The sequence below is a fragment of the Polypterus senegalus genome, chromosome 15, assembly GCF_016835505.1.
Source record: "Polypterus senegalus isolate Bchr_013 chromosome 15, ASM1683550v1, whole genome shotgun sequence".
Lineage (NCBI taxonomy): Eukaryota > Metazoa > Chordata > Cladistia > Polypteriformes > Polypteridae > Polypterus > Polypterus senegalus.
The window spans coordinates 79229609-79253544 of NC_053168.1; the positions used below are offsets into that span (position 1 = coordinate 79229609).

Here is a 23936-nt window from a genome sequence, read left to right on the forward strand (position 1 = left end):
TGAGGATTCTGTTCTAAGGAAGCGATAAAGAGAGACATATCTTTGGCACAATCTTCAGTTAAGGTTTTTTCAATGAGCAAACTTGCATGATAATTTGAAAACCATTTCTTTGAAAGTGGGAAAATTTTAATTGATAATGCATGTATGTACAATAGCAAGATGAACTACTGTAAGCCTTTTCACTTGCCTGGATGTAAGCAGGGTTCAATTCCATTGGTATATAATTAGTTTAATTAATCAAATAAGACATCAAAGATAGAGGTGAAACTAAACTTAACATTTTTGTCCAAGTATATAAACAAAATGAACACTTCTATCAATTGTTTGTTCATGGCTATGAAAAGAAGTGTTTCTAATTAGTATGTAATTGATTACTGGAATATATCCAGTGTAAAACAAACACACACTTGCAAAAAGCAGCTCAGAGGTTTAATGAGAATATACTGTAAATGATGAAATAAGTGAAGTAAAATTGTTCATTTTTTTGTTTCAGTATTGTACATCTAAATTAACATTTAAATAATGCAAAGTCAAGAGCAAAACTAAGCTACCACACAAGGATTTCCTGCATTTTTATAAAATCTTTACAATATCATGGGGATTTCAGTCATTGTTGTTTCACAACTTCTTATAGTGTAACGTTTACAATCTTCTTCCTGCTAATAAAATGTCTCCTTTAGTCATGTCTCAACTCTAGACTTATTGTTTCATAGTGTATATGTGTATATATATATATATATATATATATATATATATATATATATATATATATATATATATATACACACACACACTGCTCACAAAAATTAAAGGAACACTTTAAAGAAACACATTAGATACATCAGATCTCAATATGAAGTTGGATATCTATACAAATAACGACAGGGCAATGTCTTAGGAACAAAAGGATGCCAAGTCTTTTAATGGAAATAAATGTTTTCTGCCTACAGAGGGCTCAATTGTGTAGACACCCTAAAATCAGAGTGAAATGAAGATGTGGCAGGCTAGTCCATTTTTCAAAAACTTAATTTCTGCTACTCAAAATGCTTTTCAGTATCTTGTGTGGCCCCCACGAGCTTGTATGCATGCTTGACAACGTCGGGGCATGCTCCTAATGAGACGATGGATGGTGTCTTGTGGCATTTCCTCCCAGATCTGTATGAGGGCATCCCTGAGCTGTTGTACAGTCTGAGGAGCAACCTGGCAGCGCCTAATGGACCGAAACATAATGTCCAACAGATGTTCTATTGGGTTTAAGTCAGGGGATCGTGAAGGCCATTCAATTGTTTCAATTCCTTCATCCTCCAGGTACTGCCTGCATACTCTTGCCACATGAGGCCGGGCATTGTCGTGCATTAGGAGGAAACCAGGACCTACTGCACCAGCGTAGGGTCTGACAATGGGTCAAGGATTTCATCCTGATACCTAATGGCAGTCAAGATGCCGTTGTCTAGCCTGTAGAGGTCTGTGAGTCGCTCCATGGATATGCCTCCAAGATCATCACTGACCCACCACCAAACCAGTCATGCTAAACGATGTTACAGGCAGCATAATATTCTCCACGGTTTCTCCTGACCCTTTCACGTCTTTCACACATACTCAGGGTGAACCTGCTCTCATCTGTGAAAAGCACAGGACGCCAGTAGTGGACCTGCCAATTCTGGTATTCTATGGCAAATGCCAATTGAGCTCCCCGGTGCTGTGCAGTGAGCACAGGGCGCAGTAGACATTTGGGCCCTCAGGCAACCCTCATGAAGTCTGTTTCTGATTGTTTGGTCAGAGACATTCACACCAGTGGCCTGCTGGAGGTCATTTTGTAGGGCTCTGGCAGTGCTCATCCTGTTCCTCCTTGCCCAAAGGAGCAGATACTGGTCCTGCTGATGGGTTATGGACCTTCTATGGCCCTCTCCAGCTCTCCTAGAGTAACTGCTTGTCTCCTAGAATCTCCTCCATGCCCTTGAGACTGTGCAGGGAGACACAGCAAACCTTCTGGCAATGACACGTATTGATGTGCCATCCTGGAGAAGTTGGACTACCTGTGCAACCTCTGTAGGGTCCAGGTATCACCTCGTGCTACCAGTAGTGACACTGACTGTAGCCAAATGCAAAACTAGTGAAGAAACAGTCAGAAAAGATGAGGAGGGAAAAATGTCAGTGGCCTCCACCTGTTAAACCATTCCTGATTTGGGGGTCATCTCATTGTTGCCCCTCTAGTGCATCTGTTGTTAATTTCATTAACACCACAGCAGCTGAAACTGATTAACAACCCCCTCTGCTACTTAACTGACCAGATTAATATCCCATAAGTTTCATTGACTTTATGCTATACTCTGATTAAAAAGTGTTCCTTTAATTCTTTTGAGCAGTATATATATATATATATATTTACCAATGCTGTGTGACCTAATTGATAATGTGATGTGTGACTTGTTAACAAAGCACAAGACAAACTTAAACACCAAACCCTATTGTTTCTTAAACTTTACTTAATTGACTGGTTGAGTTATAAAATTAATCTATGGAATAGTTGCTGAATGAATCTGGTTAAGTGATGAAAGTTTGACTAAACCACAGAATAACATATAACACAGTAATTAAACTGTTTTTTTTTTTTCTGTTCAGATAAGACAATGCTATAAAGGCGACTCTCCATGCAAAGTCCAATTTAAGACCTTATGTTTTGAAACACTCTTACAGAGATGAAAAATAATATCCATCCATCTTCTAACCCACTGAATCCGAATACAGGGTCACGGGGTCTGCTGGAGACAATCCCAGCCAACACAGGGCACAAGGCAGGAACCAATCCAGGGCAGGGTGCCAACCCACCGCAGGACACACACAAAAACACCCACACAACAAGCACACACTAGGGCCAATTTAGAATTGCCAATCCACCTAACCTGCATGTCTTTGGATTGTGGGAGGAAACCGGAGCGCCCGGAGGAAACCCACGCAGACACGGGAGAACATGCAAACTCCACGCATGGAGGACCCGGGAAGCGAACCCGGGTCTCCTAACTGTGAGGCAGCAGCGCTACCACTGCGCCACCGTGCCGCCCTGAAAAATAATATATTTTTTATATTTTATTTTTGAAAACCACAACGTTACAATGACATGCTACTCAATCAAACATAGAAAAATAACTTAACAGAAACAAAAATTTACTTTAAAATAAATACAAAGAAAACAAAGCAAAAATAGAACACAAAATCAATGATTAATTCTTTATCCTATGATGCCAACTATTACTGTTCTTAAAATACCCCCTTAATTCTTTTACATTATGCATACTATTATTCAGTAGGTGTCATGAACTAATTCCAATATTTTTGTCATTCAGACAACCCTCAAAAGATTCCTAGAAGAACAAACTGAATGTGGCAGAAACCTATCCTATTAGTGACACTAAGAACTGAACTTCTATTTCATATACAGAGTGTAGTAAAAAGTCAAGCAAAATGACACCTTTTATTGGCTAACTAAAAAGATTACAATATGCAAGCTTACTAGGCAATTCAAGCCCCTTCTTCAGGCAAGATGTAAAGATGAAGAAGGGGTCTGAGTTGCCTCAAAAGCTTGCATATTTTAATCTTTTTAGATAGCCAATAAAAGGATAGATAGATAGATAGATAGATAGATAGATAGATAGATAGATAGATAGATAGATAGATAGATAGATAGATAGATAGATAGATACTTTATTAATCCCAAGGGGAAATTCACATAATCCAGCAGCAGTATACTGATACAAAGAAACAATATTAAATTAAATAGTAATAAAAATGAAAAAAATTAAAATAAAATTAATGTTCACATTTACTCCCCCGGGTGGAATTGAAGAGTCGCATAGTGTGGGGGAGGAACGATCTCCTCAGTCTGTCAGTGGAGCAGGACAGTGACAAAAGTCTGTCACTGAAGCTACTCCTCTGCCTGGAGATGACACTGTTAAGTGGATGCAGTGGATTCTTCATGATTGACAGGAGTTTGCTTAGGGCCCGTCGCTCTTCCACAGATGTTAAACTGTCCAACTTTAATCCTACAATAGAGCCTGCCTTCTTAACAAGTTTGTCCTGGCGTGAGGCGTCTTTCATCTTTATGCTGCCACCCCAGCACACCACCGCGTAGAAGAGGGCACTCGCCACAACCGTCTGGTAGAACATCTGCAGCATCTTACTGCAGATGTTGAAGGATGCCAACCTTCTCAGAAAGTATAGTCTGCTCTGACCTTTCTTACATAGAGCATCAGTATTGGCAGTCCAGTCCAATTTGTCATCCAGCTGCACTCCCAGATATTTAAAGGTCTGCACCCTCTGCACACAGTCACCTCTGATGATCACAGGGTCCATAAGGGTGTCATTTTGCTTGACTTTTCACTACATTCATAATGGCTAACACGGTACAACACCCTAGTACTACAGACATACAATATACAGAGTGGTGATTTGCAAACAACCTAGTATCAGTGATTAGCAAAAACAACTTCTGTCCATAATTGGCGCACAGAGGCAAACACATAAATGAATACCTGGTGACCTACACACAAGGAGAGCAAGATTTCCACAGAAGCCGAAGGAGACAGAAAAGACAGCAAATAACCAAAAAAATAAAAAGTAACCAGAAAAGACCAAATGTCACTAAGTTTCCAGTTCATCCTCAAAATGAGTTATGCTGAAAAACAATCAAGACCTAAAGGTCCCATAAACGTATTATCTGGCAACACAGAATCACTTGTACCAGTGTTAGAGTATGCATGCTGGTCGTTATTCATTTGAGGATGAGAGGCAGTGTAAGACCTCATCTGCTACCTTTCAGAACAGATGTGTATGCTTCAGCTTCAGGCTCCCCACTAACAAGCTGACTTTGTGAAAGGCGTGATAACTCTTAAACTTAAAGATAAGAGATGTCTCTGTAAACCAAGATTCTATGACTATGAGGGTGAACTCTATTGTGAATATTGTATTCATCTAACAGTATGAAGTTAACTTTTGGTGATTAGGAAGATTAGATTCAGAATTCAACTTTACTCATATAATGACTATATGCATCCATCCATCCAGTTTCCAACCCGTTGAATCTGAAAACAGGGTCACGGGGGCCTGCTGACGCCAATCCCAGCCAACACAGGGCACAAGGCAGGAACCAATCTCGGGCAGGGCACCAACCCACCACAGGACATATACACCCACACCCACACACCAAGCACACACTAGGGACAATTTAGAACTGACAATCCACTAACCTGCATGTCTTTGGACTGTGGGAGGAAACTGGAGTACCCGGAGGAAACCCACGCAGACACGGGGAGAACATGCAACCTATATGCATGTTTAATAAATTAATGTTTTCCTTCTCTGCCATTTACAAGAAAAATTAAACTTGTTAGGCTCAAAGATTGTTTGTTTATGATTTGAGTTGTCAGGTTACAACAGCCTTGCACAACAGAGTCTTTTTAAAAATGTAAAACTAAACCTTTGAGATTCCATAACTTTAACAGAAACAGCAACGGTAGGAGAAGTACTTGAAAAGGATTTTTCTTTCACTAATATTTTTCTATTTCTTTTATATGAAAAAATGTTAAAGATCAGTAAAGAGTATAACAAAATCTAGAAATTGAAATACTGTATATTTAGAAAATACAATTAAATAAACATCAGGTAAATCATACTGTTTGGGCATAAACTACACCAACACTCTCCATTCAAATTCTTTTTTTAATAACAAGCCGGTTTGACACAGACTTGGAAATAAGGAACACACTTCCCCTTTATCTAAGCTTTTTAATTACACTTGAGAGTGTTTGAAACAAGGTTAATTTCCCTTCAGGATAATCTCTTTAAATTGAGCCATTCATAAAAGCCCATATAACTTTGTCAGATGAGCATTAACATATGGATCTGCCTACTGCAATATATGATTTCTTATGCCACTAGAAGACAACATGTTGAAACTGTAAAGATTTAATAATCCATTTAAAATGTAATCTTTTCTGTCTAAACTAAATCCAGGAGTTGCCTAACAAGAGTACTACTGTATATATAAAAGTTCTTGTCCCCTTTTGCTGCAGTATGCTTCTGATACAACATTACATTTACCTTATTTAATTTTAATAATAGCTTCCATAATCTCTAATATTTTCATTTGAACTTGAAGCTTAAGGAAAGTAAGAAAAAAGTTGAAAATAAAGGATGCCCCAGTACTGTTGAGCTCATGCAAGTATTTATTTTATTTCTTTACAATGATAATTCCAACATCTTTCTGCAACAGTGGCATCTATGGCTCACAACAAACTATATCCTCCAGAAAGGGAGGGCAATTATGTTCACAAAGACATCTCTGTGTCGGGTTGGGCTTTAGGAGCCAGCAGGTCTGGGAGACGCAGGCTAAACCTTGTCTCCTGTAGTGAATGCACATTGTCTGAGCAAGACGAAAAAAGACAGACTGGGGAGGTACCGGATTCAACATTCTTACATAGCAGCAATGCACCTTGTCTAGGGAAGCTTCATAATGCTCCTAGCAATTTTTTTTCAGCAGTGAGAGTTTAACAGACACCTAGCCTTTCCTGCTTTGATTACTGCACCATGAACAATGAGACATAATCCTTAAGATCTTCTACGTGCTACAGGTAAATCTTCTAGTAAGCTGTTACTTTTAGATTTACACTCCAACCAATTTCAAGCAGATACATAATATGACAATTCTCTGCCACAAGAAGGCAAAGCAAAAAAACAAAAATTAGGCTAATCTGTCATGAAGCAAAAAAATTCAATAGCAACACACAATTCAAATATTATTTTATTTAGCACAACAACACTTACTAGTGCCCGCCAATTAAACAGGAGATTTAACATTTAATTATTCTTTATTTAGAGATAAATCTATGTGACTAATATACATCTCTTATGTTTCATTAAATGTATTAATTGCTATTAACAACTTTGTTCTTTCCAAGGTTATAGTGAGCAAGACCTCAACTAATTATTCCACATAGCACTGGGAACAAATTCAGGGCAACAATCCTAGTTTGCACATATTTGAAACTCAGAAAGAAATGGGAGAAATCATCAAAACCAATGGTAGAAATCCAAAAGAGCAAATGAGGCCACAGACTTTGGTTGTATAAATATGTGGTGTTAGAGCTGTGTTTGTGCAACAATACAACCTTCATTCTGATGTTATTATTTCATCTCAACTGGTATTAATGAGATTGTATACAGTTAAGTATTTTTTAATATCATGTCTCCTTTAAAAAATAAATATATAGACAGATGCTATAAACCACTATATAACTATAACTATATAACACCTTTAAAGGTGACTCCTGTATTAAAAATGTTTTTATGCACTAGAAAGTGCAACTTGAAAAGATCCAGATTTGCTCTGAGTCCCACAGAAATTATTAAGTGTTAAATATTAATGTAAGACTTGCATACTGAAGCCCAGTTCCTTAGCAAATGAACCACATCCCTGGGAAACAGTATTAACATATTGTTCAAATAATATAATGTATACAGATCACACTGCATGCAGTATATTATCATCATCATTAATAATAATAATAACAATAATAATAATAAACAACTGGCTTTGTCCATAACACATTTTTGAAGAACTGGACATTTCAGCAAAATCGGAGGCAATGAAGTAACTAACTCTTGGATGAATTGCAATATTTCACAGGGTACAGTCATAGGCATCTTCACTAAATCACACCTATCCAATTTTGAGTTATCTACAGTATTAACCTAACTGGCATGACATTGGGATATGGGTAGAAAACCAGAGTACCCCGAAACAATACACAGAGATACAAGGAGAATGTACAAATATCACACAGACTTTGGTGAGGCCACGATTTTGAGCAGCATTAATCACTGTGTCACCCACTTGTTTATTATTATCACTGAATATTTGGAAGACGTCTTTATGCCAGGTAAGTTATGATATCAGAATACAATTGCTTAGATACATATATTTATTTATAACTACAATACAAGTTCTTGAAGGTGGGAACTAACAACTTTGCAGTTAAAATCTAAATTCCTAGCCATAATGCCACACTACCTTCTAAATAGTATAGGCAATCTAATAAATAAAAATACTTCATTTTAATTTGTAGTACCAGACTTCTTTAAATGTTATGAATTACAAAAATGCAAGATAAGATACAGAATAAATTAATTTCCTTAAGTTTTAAATTAAAAAAAATTGCTGTCATATATCAGTGCAGTAATAATAATAAAAAATCAGAAATGACAATGCAAAAAAAGAAAATTGGATAATGGGAGAATAAGCTTTAGTACACTAGAGTCTAAAAGAGCATGAATTATAGCAGCAGCAAACAGGTATTTGCTTTTTAATTTCTATAACCATTGTTAATAGAAAATGGAGAATAAAATAACTCAGTAAACTGAATCAAATGCAGAATATTTTTGGGTATATCAAATTACAAATATGCTCAAGTAATTGTATACCATTAAATGTGTAAGGGTGCAGAGTTCAGCATGCAGCCTCCCTGCATGTACCTCAGGAATGCTGAACATTTACCACAATGAGAGAGTTTAATTCAGTTGCAAATGCTGCCTTCAGTGCTCCTAAAATCTCTTTTATAGGAGTGCCACAGAAAATCCTTTAAAATAGTCCTTTAAAATAACCAATAAATTAACACCTCAATTTGTGAGCGGGAAAAAAAAAAAACTTTATCAGGATCTATTTGTGACTGGGTGTCCCAGAAAAGGTCAATGGAGACATGTTGGCTTGTGTGCATAGTCCTGCTCCTAAACAGTTGTAATATAAACTGACCAATTTAAAAACATGCATACTGGAAGCAGGAGAAAAAGTTGTGATTGTATCCATCCACATCAGGCAATGACAATGACGTTTAACAAAACGCATGAACACAAATTGTTTTCCATTACACCATCAACAGGTGTGGGAAAGTTTATCACTGTTTAAACGCTGAATTATAACACAACAGAAAAATATAAACTGACTGTAATCTATGTTTGAATCAGATTGCAGCATGCATTACTACTAGCAGAGCTGCTGTTTATTTATATGAGCTACACTGAAAATGTGCCCTCTGAAACAATTTATTTCTTATGCTAGATCATTTTAGGTAGGTAGAACATGATACCTAAGATGAACACTAGGTGGCCACCACTCGCTGTCAATTAAAAAACCATGTCTGTTTTATGGACAGGTAATATTTAATGTACTCTACTACTTGGTAAAGAATTTTGCAAACATTTTACTAAACCACAGAAAATACATACTAAGAAATTGCTAATGAGACAAAAAGGGAAACTTTCATGTGCATAAAAACAAGTCAGAGAATTGCTAAGCAATTATAAAACTGAAAATACGCTTCTGACAAACATACTAAATGCTATAATCACCTCGAGGAAGGTGTTTAGTAGAGATTTCACATGGAGATGTACTATTTACTTTTTGGTTTGTGAAAAAAAAATTTTCTTGCTCTGTGACATGATAGAAACTGCAAACTAATAATCACGAGATTTACATATATTCCCAATCTCTTAATCTATTATAGGTTGACAAGGAGTAGGAGCCTATCTTGGCAACACTGAGAGCAACGTGGGGAACAAGCCAGTACAGGGTTCCAGTCCATCACAGGGTACAAACATACACATTGGGTCAATTTAGAATAGCCCACTAACCTAGCCACTAGGTCTCAGTATATGTGAGAGAAGCACTGGAATATCTAGAGGAAAACACAGAGATAATGACCAGGCGTGGGACCTGAACCCAGGATACTACACACTTATTGGTATGCAGTGATAAACACTGCTACATCATCCCACACTGAAAATAAATATAGTGTAAATACAGCTAACTAGACACCATAAAAAGTTATTCATTTGTTTTGATCTAGTTACTTTGTGTACCCTAAGGTTAATATGTTCTCTGTAAATTTCACGGTGTGACCCTGACCAAATAATTTACTCTGTCAGTGGTCCTAATGAAAAAAAAAATGCACGTGTGAACTATACTTCTGTAACTGCAAAGTGCCTTGGGAAGGTATTCACTGAGGAAAGATGCCGTGTAAAAAGAAGTTTGTTTATTTTTGTTTTTCAGAGATCACATTTAGTTTGCCTATAGCAGAAAAAAAGATATGTGCCAGCAGCTGAGAAATCTATTTTTTTTAACTTATATTCCCATTCTACAAATTATTAGCTGTTGAGGTCACTGTTGTGCAGCTAACAGGCAATCTCAGAAATCTGTCTGGACTTTACTGTTTTGGTTTGCCCTGCAGGCAAAGCTAGCACAGTCTGGTGATTCTGTGATATATAATAAGATGAACAAACCACATCCCAGGTCTCAGCTGATGCAATGGAAGGCACATTTTACTAGAAGAATTAATTACTTGGAAATGCCATAATATGTTAATTTATCCAAATCTAAGTAATAATCTTTTAGTGTAGTATATCAAAATAAGAAACATTCTGCTTGATATTAATTGATAACTATTAGTTATGTACTAAAGTAGCCTATTATAATATGACTAGTTACATTTCTGTCATATAGTATGTTACTACTGAGAACACTACTTAAATTACGTGCAAGGAAAACATGTTAGAAAATACTGCATATATGTTTTTAGCTATCAGTTACAATAAGTGATTATTTCTCTGGTTCACCCTTTAAAAAGACAATGAAAGATAATAGAATTACTTTACCTTATACAGGCCAAAGAATCCAAGATCTCGAAGGACAGATAGCGCACTGACACGGGGACCAGTGGTAATTTCTCCAGCCACCTGTAATCGGATCTTTACAATTTCAAGAGGGTTTGTAAAAATAACTTGGGAACCACCAGCCTGAAAATAATCATATTTGAACAAATATAATTACTATTTACAATGTTATCAAATCATACACAACAGAAACAGTAGACTCTACTTAGTAAGTCTTTTACTAAAAACTATCCTTAGTCCTGGAAAATGTATGTATTCTAGCCAGAATTCAAGAAACATGGCATACATTTTGAACATGATATTATTAATAATATCTATAAGAGGCAGTACTGAAGCTCACTCTTTAGAGTTTGAAGCTTTTCTTGTCACTGTCTATTTTTTTTCTCAGGTGCTCTGTTACTCTTCTTACATCAAAAGGATGTGTGTGTTAGGTTGTCTGGTGACTCTAATTTGGCCAGGCATGACAGGATTTGAATCTGTGCATAAGGGACTCCTGAGAAAGACTGTTGTCTAGTCTAGAACTAGTCATGGCTTTGAGACCACTGTTCCTTAAACTATGGAATCTATTCCAATCAAATGGACTAAATGGGTTCAGAAAAAGAGACAGATAGATAGAAAGGATGATCTACAGATAGATATTAAAAAGGGAGTCCATTTAATATATTCAGTACATGTTAAAGTTGTGTTTTTGGGTAAGAAAATAAAGGATACCCTGTATATTTTCAAAATTAATTTGTTTACATTTTACCACTATTATGTTAATTAAATTCATTTTTAAAAATGGGACTGTAAAAAGAAAAAAAATGAAAGTACATTATTTTGAAACAGCTTTCACGTGTTAAGTGCAAAATAATCAAGTGACTGACAAGCTAAATTAGATACGTTTTTTTTTCGTTTAATATACAAAGTAAAGATAATGTACTCTTTTCTATAAGCCTTATTCAAAACATAGAATAAAATCACATACTTTAAAGAAGTCATGGTTTTGCCTTTTGAAATATTTGTTGCTAAACCACATCCTGTTAACATAATACCTATTTTATGACAGCATTCAAATCAAAAGATAAAAACATGTTGCATGATAATTATTTTAAGAATCACAGTGCCTTGAAAACCTTTTTAGCTATCTCCATTTTAATTTATATTATCAGTCTCATAGCATGGGATTTTGATGTATTTGACTGGATAAATTATATTAGTATTTTTTATTTTAAGTCACTGACCTTTTGCTTTTGCAATGTGCATTGGGCCATTTTCTTTTTCTTCAAAAAACATTCTTACCCAATTGTAAGTTTTCTGGGTGAAGGGTACACTTTTAAATTCAGTATTTCTTTGTAATGTGCTGTATTTACACTTACTGCCAAAAGTGCCGGCCCCCATTGCAGAGAAGTATTCCAGTACAATAATTATACCACAGAAACATTTAATGTTAAAGTTCATGTTCCTTTGCCTGGTGTGCTATGTTTGATTTGCACCATAAATATTGTTTTATCATTCAAACCAAAAAATCCACTTTATTCTCATAAGACTTTCTACCATAGCAATGTCTGGGTGACCAAATACTCTACGGCATCATTACCTTTCTTAACATGTGTTGTTTTTCTTCAGCAGCTAAGCACAGAAAAAAAGCCCTGATATAGGAACTGTGGCAAAAGTTTTGAATGTTTTCACTCTTCCGCTCAAAGCAATGCCCTTACAAATAAATGTTCAGTTAAGAAGCAGAAGTATAAAGAATCTACTTACTAACAATATGTCAAACTTTAATATTATGAAATTCTCAAACACTTACTGGAATTATGAGTGGTAAGTGAAACCGGCTTTAGATAAAGCAGCTCTTCTTAAACTAAAGTTAATTAAAGGGAAAATGGAGAAGCCATGTTTAATAATGCCATGCTCTCCACTGAAGTACAGCTTGAATGGAGAACAGCAAAAATCTAAGCATTAAAAAATGCATTGAGAGTATTAAATAGTATGAGAAACGATTTCAGAAGATCTTCTCTAATTATTATTCCAAACTATGAACAAACCTTGATTTTTTTGGAAATACTATATTGGCATCTGCAGTGGGCTGGTGTCCTGCCAGGGGTTTGTTTCCTGCCTTACACCCTGTGTTGGCTAGGATTGGCTCCAGCAGACCCCCGTGACCCAGTAGTTAGGACATAGCGGGTTGGATAATGGATGGATGTATTAGCATTTAACATTACTAGTATCTTGTTTAAGTTACCTCTTTTACTTAGGAATGAAATAATAGAATGTAACTCTTAGGGACAGAGCAAATGTCCATCCTTCATCATATTCTGAAAATTCATTAAAATCTGTCTGCATTTTAGTAGGTCCCAAAATATCCTTAAAGGAGTTGAACAACCAGGAAGAATGACTAAGGTTTGATGGAATCTCCGGAAAACAGAATTTTGTTTTTCTCATCATAGTAACTAGCAGCCATTACCTTAATACATTTATATATTTTCAATTATTGATTAATATTCAGGGGCTTTAATAAAACAATTTAAATGGATATGTATTTATGTACTTTCCTATGTAAATCATTTTTTGTTACCCTCTTGAACTGTAGAACCTTTTGGATAAAGTGTTTATATGGTCAAACTATGTGTTGCTTCAGGGTAGTATAATAATCTTGAGAGTACTTAGATGCATTTGTTTATTTCCATTATGACAAGAGATTGCACATTGTTGTTTTGTTAAATTGGACTTAAAGAAAAGTACCCCCTATTCTTTATCACCAACTGCTTTATGCAAGTAGAGGTGGACGGTTTATCTTCATTTTTCAACCAAGAATGGGTAAGCTTTCCATATTGAGCTACACTGTAAGCACTGGCACAAGTACATTGTAATAAAAGAGGAATGTCTTGGTAAAATGCAAGTATTCAGGACTGTCTGGCAATAATTTGTTCAGGCATCACAACAGTTAGCATTTGCTATTTAAAAGTTCTCTACTTCAATATAATCTTAGTCAACAAGTTACACATGTGAACCGTGCTTATTTATAAAAAAATATGTACATAAATGGAAAGTGTAGCATACTTTACCCATCAATAGGACTGCACTTCCTTTAACATGTGTAATACAGTTTTTGATTACCATATACATCCATCCATCCATCATCCAACCCGCTATATCCTAACTACAGGGTCCTGGGGGTCTGCTGGAGCCACTCCCAGCCAACACATGGTGCAAGGCAGGAAACAAACCCTGGCCAGTCCACCGCAGGGCACACACAGACACCAAGCACACACTAGGGACAATTTAGGATCGCCAGTTCATCTAACCTGCATGTCTTTGGACTGTGGGAGGAAACCCACGAAGACATGGGGAGAACATGCAAACTCCACGCTGGAAGGACCTTGGAAGTGAAACCTTCTAAAGCCATTTTAGGGTTGTGGGAACCAAAGGCTATCTCACTAGAATTGGGCAAAAGGTTGAAAACAGACCTGGACAGGATTCTAGTGTGTGTGTGAAGGACCACTCTCAGTCACACACAGACATAAACAAACACACACACCCACCACATTTATGCACATTCACAAATTGCAACTGGCAATAGACATAACCTTAAAAACAAACAAAAAAAAACCCCTTTGTAATTAATTTCTTCTTTGATTAAGGATGTCTGGCCATTGTAAATATGGCCATTGTAAATGAAGGGCAACATTTATTACAGCAAGTGACCATTATGGATATCAGGTTAGTGTGGCTCTCTGATGGTCAATTATAGAGTGACTAAATTTTGAAAGTTCCAAACTGGGATACTTGTGTGCATGTATGCCCACAAATAAAGCCCATCCTCATTAGTGCAAAGACTGCTTTATCTCATCAACAACAGCAATGGTTAGAGCATTAAAAAAAACTACTTTCATTAATACATTTAATTCCACACGGTGGTTTAAGTGGAAACAAACAAATGGCACTATTGTTTGTTTTTGTGTGCTTCTTGGTTGTTGTAGTGATGCTGTTCAAATTTAACACAAGTTCTTAATCAAACTTACCCTGTCAGAATTTTGACTGTGCTATTATGCATATATTCCATTGAACTTGGAGCAGGGGTGTGTGGGGTCTCTCCTAGAGTTTTGCATGCACTGTTCTAAATATATTGTGAGGATGCTTGTTTCAACGAACCAGTGTTTCATTAGATGGGCAGCTTGTTCAAACATTTTGATTTTCATCAGTTATTTAATGGGATGCATAACCTGAAATCGGGACTGTCCCTGTGACCTGGACATCTAGCCACCCTAATAAATTATAATGACAGTGAAAACCGAATCATTATAATTTGCAGATAATGGAGCTATGAGCTTGGTTTAAAGTAAGGTAAATAGTATTGACTATTTATTTGCTCTGTGCACAATGACATACATGCCACAGTTTAGCCTCCTTAATTCACATGTAGATAACTTTTTTTTTCTTGCTTGCATTTTATACTTTTATGGTTAGTAAGATCATATAACTTACCTGTCATGAGATCTCTACGTGCACACGCACAGGCAGCCATTGACAGCTAGTTCCTACCCCATGCATGCAGTCTGTTGGCATTTCCTTGAAGAATAAGTGCGCCACATTTCAACAAAACTGGTCCGTGGGGAGTCAGGTTGTTTCATTCGGATACACATATGGTTATATTTGGCTATCACAATTCCATATATCACTTTATTAGAATGGCAATTGCACAATAATAATAATAATAAGCCATTGAACAATCACAAAGAAGTATATTTAATTGCACATTATTTCTGATAACCTGAATTACTAACAATCGCCATGTCTTATTAGAGATTTGTAGTCTCTCATTAATGAAATAGGAGTGGATATATTAAAAAAATAAAGTATTAATCTTAATTAACATGCACACGTACCGGTCCCGGTACATAACTACGATTGGACGACGTCACAGCCATGTGTGCATGCCCCTCTGTCATTCACCTCGACATACTACACATCAAATGAGAATTCAGAGTCTCGTCTTTCCGATGATATAAACCATTTTGACACACAACAACCACAGCAATGACACTAAATCCTTTTTTACAGAGAAGTAAATACTTTTAAGAGCTGACTTTTCCTACATTTGATTACCTTTGAAGGCTCTCTGCAAGTCAAACATCAATATTTCCAAGCAATATTGATCTCATTCTGTCCGTAAGGCTCCAGGGAATATAATCCAGTAAAACGATTAGGTCCAAAACACACGATAGATCCTCAAAGGGACAAAAACTCCAGAAAACGTTTCTTAACTTGAGACTAGCTCCGACATTTTTTTTCATTTCTATTGGTCATATCAGACGTAATTTGTTTCTGTCGGCAATAACCATGCTAAAGCATGTTACACGGAAGTTTTAGCTTCTGATTGACACCTAAGTTGGCCAATTACGAGAGGTCTGGGGTGACTGGCACCTCGTATAGCCAATGAGTGTCACAGACAGCTGAACGATGATGCACAACTCCAAACCCTGGTAGAATCTACCAGTTTGATTGGACGCTGTGAGTGACACTCCAAACTTACAGCCAATGAGCAGCTGAGCACGCAGATATGTAACTTGCCATACCAACTTGTAAACAAAACCGATCGGAGCTGCGCGAAGCTGGCATTTGTGCCAGTCTGCAGACTTGGTGCGTGGTTGTTTATTGTGATTTCACCTAGTTTTTTCGCATTTTAAATATGGATAAACGTACAGATAAACGTAAATACACTCTCGATTAAGTAGTAGAGGCATGTACGCGGCGTGACATTGATCAATCGGACCAGGATAAGTCTGAGGCAGAGAGCGACATGTGACACGCCCTTGTGCTTTCTGCCTGCTAGGGATTGCTACAATCAGTGGCACATGGAAAAACGCTGAGCTGTGTTGTAACAGTTTGTAAAAATGTATATAGTTTGTGTGCATTTTATTAAAAAAAAAGTAAAAAATAAAATATATATATTTTTTGGCCCATAAGACTTGTTTTGACTATTTTTATATTGAAATGTGTATTTTTGTATTGTTTTTATTATGGAATATGAATTTCCATAACTAATAGAGTGACACTGTGTGTAGATATAGATTCCTTTAGGTGTAAGCTTTCAGTAGAGCCCTCATTGATATATGTGGGTTGAAGCATTCAAAAGTTATTACACTTTTTCCATACGTTCCAAAATGTGGATAATGGATAAACCATAGGTCCCTCTAAAAAGCACCTGGACATGCCCACATAAAACTGGTGTAAAAATGTCATTTTTACAGGTATTCTTTTCAAATTTGAAATGTGAGTAGTCAACAAGTTATTCTGTTGGTACATAGTGTGTTTCTGTCCCCACCTACCTACTGCAGCTATAGAGTCCTTTATTTTCACAAAAAAAAACTTAGGCGAAAACAAAAACATTCATTTTTTCTGTGAGTTCTAATGTGCATAACTTTTGATCAGTCACACCTACAGTGATTCTGACTACTAAGGGTGAAACTAGAGAATGTTACCTTTACAAAGAGACCAAACGTGTTTATACTCCAGATAGTTCAATAACAGCAATGATTCTAATTTGGAGAGGTCAAATTACAAGCGATTTAGCAAAAATGACCCCGCTTGATAAGGGGTTAAGACAAACTGTTAACTTCTATTTTGAAGCAAAGGGGCCCAAAGCATTTGCCTGCTTCAATTCAATAAATATGGCTTCTCCCATATTTTTACTTGTCACCACTAAGTGTTCCCAATCATCTCCATAAGTCACCTGCATCATACAGGTATATAAAAAATAGAGATCCTACACCACAACAGGCTGTAAATACGTGATGTGGCCATTTAGTGCCTCTGTAAGCCATTAATTCAAACAAACATTTAAAAGCCACCAGCTCATTTCCACATTCTGTGGTGAGCAAAGTGATTAGGAAGGACATATCCTTCAACTAATTCTTCCATCACTGTAGTATGTATCAATGCCTTACTATGTCTTTGGTTGGCACAATGTTCTCTTGACATTTTTTGCTTTGATTTTCAATTTTAGCTATGAATCTCTTAGAATACTTTTAGCTTACCATTACAAGGAAGCATCAGCTAATCCACTGGATTCAAAATATTTTTTTCTATGATATAGTAAATAGCAAAGTTATGTTACTATTCAGAAGGTTCCTTGTTCTAAAATATCCATCAGTGCTTGAGGTCATCTGTCTCAATATCCTTAATATGAACAAGGCAGTAAAGTGACACAGTCTTTGTCTTAGATTCCCATTCTTTACTATCGAAATGCTGTCTAAGGAAGTTGGAATTGTTCAACATAATTTAATTGCCATGTATTTTCTTTGTTACTTTGTAGACTGTGCTGAAGAAAAGAGAACGGGGTTCTCCCTTTGTGCAAGGTCCAATTCTAACTGCTGCACTCACTGATATCAAGAGAGGCATGCGCACAGGCTTAGTGGAACAGTTAAAATGTAACCAAACATTAAAAAAAAAAATTGCTGAACCATAGCTCCTAGAATACTGAAACTACTATGAAGGGAATAACCCTCTACTTAATGTTCAAATGCCAAACTAATATCAGTTCCTTTAAATATGCCTCCAGTACTAGACAAATTCTATTTTTTCTTATTTTTACTAAATATTTCCAGTTTTGTGAATACATTTTTGGCTACAACTCCTGGAGAAAAAAAACATTGTGAGCAGTGACACTGTTGTGATGGAAAATCCAAAAATAATTTTTATAACAAGGAAAAATGATCTTTATATAAACACTGTCATTGTATTTCTGCTGTTACCTCATTTGCTTAACAAGTCATAACCACAGATACACCTGTACTTTGTTAATTCTTACTAATGCTGTGACAGATATCTTAGATGTTATACAATTTATAGACACTGACTCTTGTTTGTCAACCAAACTTTGTCCTGTTGTTATTTCTAATTAATTTTTCTACTTTCAGGACTTTCATGAAAAAAGAACTATTAAGTTAGATAGGTATGAGTTTCAATAAATAAATCCAGGGCAAAAAAATGGCTAAAAAGGGCTAAAACGCCTCACTGTTTGATCATAATACTAAATTACTATCATTTTGAAAAAATTATTTATTAACTCATAAATTACAATTTACTAATTTGAAGTAATTGAAGTACTTTCCCTCGCTCGGACGTGGGTCACCGGGGCCCCCCTTTGGAGGCAGGCCTGGAGATCGGGCTTGATGGCGAGCGCTTGGTGGCTGGGCAAAACCCGAACAGGCAACATGGGTCCCCCTTCCCATTGGCTGACCACCTGCAGGAGGAGCCAAGGAGGTTGGGTGCAGTGTGAGTTGGGTGGTGGCTGAAGGCGGGGGACCTTGGAGGTACGATCCTCGGGTACAGAAGCTAGCTCTTGGGACGTGGAATGTCACCTCTCTGAAGGGGAAGGAGCCTGAACTAGTGTGCGAGGTTGAGAGGTTCCGGCTAGATATAGTTGGGATAACTTCGACGCAAAGCGTGGACTCTGGAACCAGTCTTCTTGAGAGGGACTGGACTTTCCACCACTCTGGAGTTGCCCCCGGTGAGAGGCGCAGAGCGGGTGAGGGCATACTTATTGCCCCCCAACTTGGAGCCTGTTCACTGGGGTTCACCCCGGTAGATGAGAGGGTAGTCTCCCTCCGCCTTCGGGTGGGGGGACGGGCCCTAACTGTTGTTTGCACGTATGCGCCAAAGAGCAGTCTGGAGTACCTACCCTTTTTGGAGTCTCTAGAGGGGGTGCTAGAGGGCGCACCTGCTGGAGACTCCCTCGTTGTGCTGGGAGACTTCAATGCCCACGTGGGCAATGACAGTAAGACCTGGAAGGGCGTGATAGGGAGGAATGGCCCCCCCGATCTGAACCCACCTGGTGTTTTGTTATTGGACTTCTGTGCTTGTCACGGATTGTCCATAACGAACACCATGTTCAGGCATAGGGGTGTCCATATGTGCACCTGGCACCAGGACATCCTAGGCCTCAGTTCAATGATTGACTTCGTGGTGTCCTGGACACTCGGATAAAGAGAGGGGCGGAGCTGTCAACTTATCACCACCTGGTGGTGAGTTGACTTCGATGGTGGGGGAGGATGCTGGTCAGGCCTGGTAGGCCCAAACGTACTGTGAGGGTATGCTGGGAATGTCTGGCAGAGTCCCCGTCAGAAGTAGCTTCAACTCCCACCTCCAGCAAACTTCGACCATGTCCCGATGGAGGCGGGGGACATTGAGTCTGAACGGGCCATGTCCCGTGCCTCTATTGTTGAGGCGGCTGACTGGAGCTATGGCCGTAAGGTGGTCGGTACTTGTCATGGCGGCAATCCTTGAACCTGTTGGTGGACACCGGCGGTGAGGAGTGCCGCCAAGCTGAAGAAGGAGTCCTACAGGACCCTTTTGTCCTATGGGACTCCACAGGTGGCTAACAGGTACCGGCAGGCCAAGCGGAATGCGGCTTCAGTGGTTACTGAGACAAAAACTCAGGCGTGGGAGGAGTTCGGGGAGGCCATGGAGAATGATTTCTGGACAGCTTCGAGGAGATTCTGGTCCACCACCCGATGTCTCAGGAGGGAAAGGCAGTGCAGTGTCAACACTGTATATGGTGGGGATGGTGTGCTGCTGACCTTGACTTGGGATTTTGTGGGTCAGTGGAGGGAGTACTTCGAAGACCTCCTCAATGCCACTAACATGTATTCCAATGAGGAAGCAGAGCCATCTGTGGGACTGAGGTCACCGAGGTGGTCAAAAAACTCCTTTGTGGCAAGGCCCCGGGGGTGGATGAGATATGCCTGGAGTTCCTCAAGGCTCTGATGTTGTAGGACTATCCTGGTTGACATGCCTCCGCAACATCGCATGGACATCGGGGACACTGCCTCTGGATTGGAGAACCGTGGTGGTGGTCCCCCACTTTAAGAAGGGGGACTGGAGGGTGTGTTCCAACTACAGATGGATCACACTCTTCAGCCTCCCTGGAAAAGTGTATTCGGGGGTCCTGGAGAGGAAGGTGCGTCAGATAGTTAAACCTCAGATTCAGTGTGGTTTTCGTCCTACTCGCAGAACAGAAGACCAGCTCTACACCCTTGGCAGAGTCCTTCCCCAACCAGTCTACATGCGTTTTGTGAACTTGGAAAAAGCATTCGACCGTATCCCTCTGGGAATCCTGTGGGGGGAGCTCCGGGAGTATGGAGTACTGGACCCTCTGATAAGGGCTGTTCCTTTAAAGATAGGGTGAGAAGCTCGGTCATCTGGGAGGAGCTCAGAGTAGAGCCACTGCTCCTCCATATTGAGAGGAGTCAGATGAGGTGGCTTGGGCATCTGACCAGGATGCCTCCTGGACACCTCCCTGGTGAGGTGTTCCAGGCACGTCTAACCAGGAGGAGGCCCCGGGGAAGACCCAGGAAACGCTGGAAAGACTATGTTTCTCAGCTGGCCTGGGAACACCTCAGAATTCCCCTGGAAGAGCTAGTAGAATTGGCCAGGGAGAGGGAAGACAGGGCATCTCTGCTGAAGCTGCTGCACCCGCGACCCGATCTCAGATAAGCGGAAGAGGATGGATGGATGGATAGATGAAGTAATTTTGATGAATGCAGACATATTTGTCTAAAGATGTAATCTTTACAGAAAAGGAGGCGAGTGTAAAATTCTAATGCCATATGTCACATAGAATGACAAATGTAAGATCATTAAAGGTAAAATTCCATTACAACGAAATCCCAGGAACCTAAAAAATATTTTATTGTAACGAAAATTTAGTTGTAATGAGATTCTGTATTTGTTACTATAGTGCTTTCTTTAACTTGCACCCAGGTGTTTGCAATCATTTCAATAGCTTCTTTCTCATTAATTTTAATCTCCTCCTGCCTACAAGTTATGCTGACGAGAATTTTTCTCAACATTTCCTTGCGATAATACACTTTCAGGGTGCAAATGATGCCCAAATCCAATGGCTGAAGCACTGCTGTGCAAATGGGTGGGAGGAATTCAACACGAACATTATCTAAATGTGGAAGCATGTTGTGGGCAGCACAGTTATTAATCATGAGCCGAATCATCCTTTTCTTCTTCATATTGTGAGGTTTCTGAACTCTTTTGAGAACCCCCCACATTCCCAATCCATCGGGAACGACACGCTGAAGTGTGTCCCGAAGTGTCTGTGGAAAATTGTTTGTCCGTTGCCGGGGCAGGGCAAAAGCAGGCTCATAGCGCTGCAATAAAGTGAGACAGAAGCAAATCATAAAAGATCGGGGCCGCGCTATAAGTCCCTGTCTTGCACTCCAAAACATGAGGCTTAGTCTCAGTACTTTAACAAAACCAGCATTATTCAGCTTGAAACAGGAACGGCCACTTATTTATTGTAGCGTGAACTGCCACTCTGCTATACACAGACACAGCAGTCAGGCAGGGTTGTGGCCAGATCAGTGATCAAGTAATCCTGTTATCTGCATTTACAATGTTTCTTGCATCACCCGTCCATATCTTTTCTATTTGCTTTGGCGGAGAGAAGCAGCATAACTTTGAGACTGCTGTTGCCCCGGCAACAGATAAACAGTCTTCCATAGACACAGAGATCGGACTTTGGGAAGCTCTTCGTCTTGCTGTCTAGTTGGGGGAGGTCCCAAGAGAGGTTACAAACCTCACCTTTTCTTGAATGAGCGCTGCATTAATAGGAATGTTTCTTGTCTTAGACTCAGCTGTGTGCACATTAGTGCAGTATTCATTTAAAAAACAACTTTTGCAGCCAGGAAACCAATTATACGGATGGCTGCCCCAAACCTTTCTATGACTCAGTGTGAGTTTTGTGACAATATATATCTATACTAATAAAAGGCAAAGCCCTCACTGACTGACTCACTCACTCACTCATTGACTCATCACTAATTCTTCAACTTCCTGTGTAGGTGGAAGGCTGAAATTTGGCAGGCTCATTCCTTACAGCTTACTTACAAACGTTAGGCAGGTTTCATTTCGAAATTCTATGCGTAACGGTCATAACTGGAACCTACTTTCGTCCATATATACGGCCATAGCCTGCAGCTCGGTCACCATGTGAGGCGGAGATGCGTCCCGCATCATCACGCCTCCCACATAATTGAGTGCCTGCCCATATAAGGCCGTCTGTCAGCAGCTATCCAATAGACAAGCTGCCGTGAAATATTCGCGGGTGAAGGACTGTGCTTATGCAAACAAAGGTGAGATGGTCAGGCACAAACTCAGCGAAAGTGCGAGCGCAACTTTTAAGTGCTGGGTCTTAGCTAACATTAAATAAAGCCGTGGACATCGCAAGATTGCATGACATAGCACAAGCACAGCTGAGAACCTTCGATGCATGTACTCCGAGCGGCTCACGTGAACTGACTTTGCAGGACTGGGAAAGGTAAACCCGTACATGCAGTGTGTGATGTAACAACCCTCTGACGCTGAACTAGCCTTTTGTACACATATCATTAGGAAAGCAAGGTGTAAAGCTTAAGTTTAAATTACGTTCATAGACACGCTGTCGCTAAATATTCGCAGGCAAATCCACAACTTAATACCGGGAATGCCCGTTAAACATCTTAGATTCACGAGTACCGATATGGGTAGTGATCACTTCGATGAATGAAACCTGTTCAAAAAACGCATTACACAATTGAGAAGGCAGCAAAAGAATATGAAGCAAGTGACGCATACAAGCATATTCATAAGTGCAGCTACTGCAGAAACAAAGCACGGTGTAAACCTTAAGTTTAAATTAAGTTCATAGACAGGCTGCTGCTGGCGTTTGACATGCCTACGACGAATACGATATTTGCGAGATACAAGTTTAATGAGAAGATGCAGGGTATAAACGAGACTTTTGATCACTTTGTAGCAGAGTTAAAATTGCTGTAACGGAGTTAAAATTGCTGGTGAAGGACTGTGCTTATGCAAACGAATAGGAAAGCAGGGTGTAAAGCTTAACTTTAAATTAGGTTCATAGACACGCTGCCGCTGGCGTCTGTCATGCCTAAGACGAATACGATATTTGCGAGATAGATCGCACAAGATAGCACAAGCACAGCTGAGAAGCTTCGATGCATGTACCCCGAACGGCTCATGTGAACTGACTTTGTTCTGGCTTTAACTATTGTGAAATAAACAGACATAAACTGGAAGCGTGAATCTGTGCCTTTTAATAATCTCGAGAGAGAAACATGGTGGCAGCATAGGTGACGGAACTGCGGCGAAAGTCACACCAGTTTGCTGTTAAAAGTTCAGGACGCAAAGACACTAACACGAAAGGAAAATGGAAGGTCTGA

General features: G+C 38.9%; 1 protein-coding gene across 2 annotated transcripts in view; it reads right to left on the reverse strand.

Annotated features, from left to right (window-relative positions):
• The window catches only part of LOC120515885 (calcium-binding mitochondrial carrier protein Aralar2), a 234224-nt gene that overhangs the window by 18110 nt on the left and 192178 nt on the right, over positions 1–23936 (reverse strand). For both annotated transcript variants that reach the window (XM_039737241.1, XM_039737240.1), the window contains exon 14: positions 10702–10842. In XM_039737241.1, the coding sequence (XP_039593175.1) occupies positions 10702–10842 (141 nt within the window). The remainder of the gene's footprint in view (positions 1–10701; positions 10843–23936) is intronic.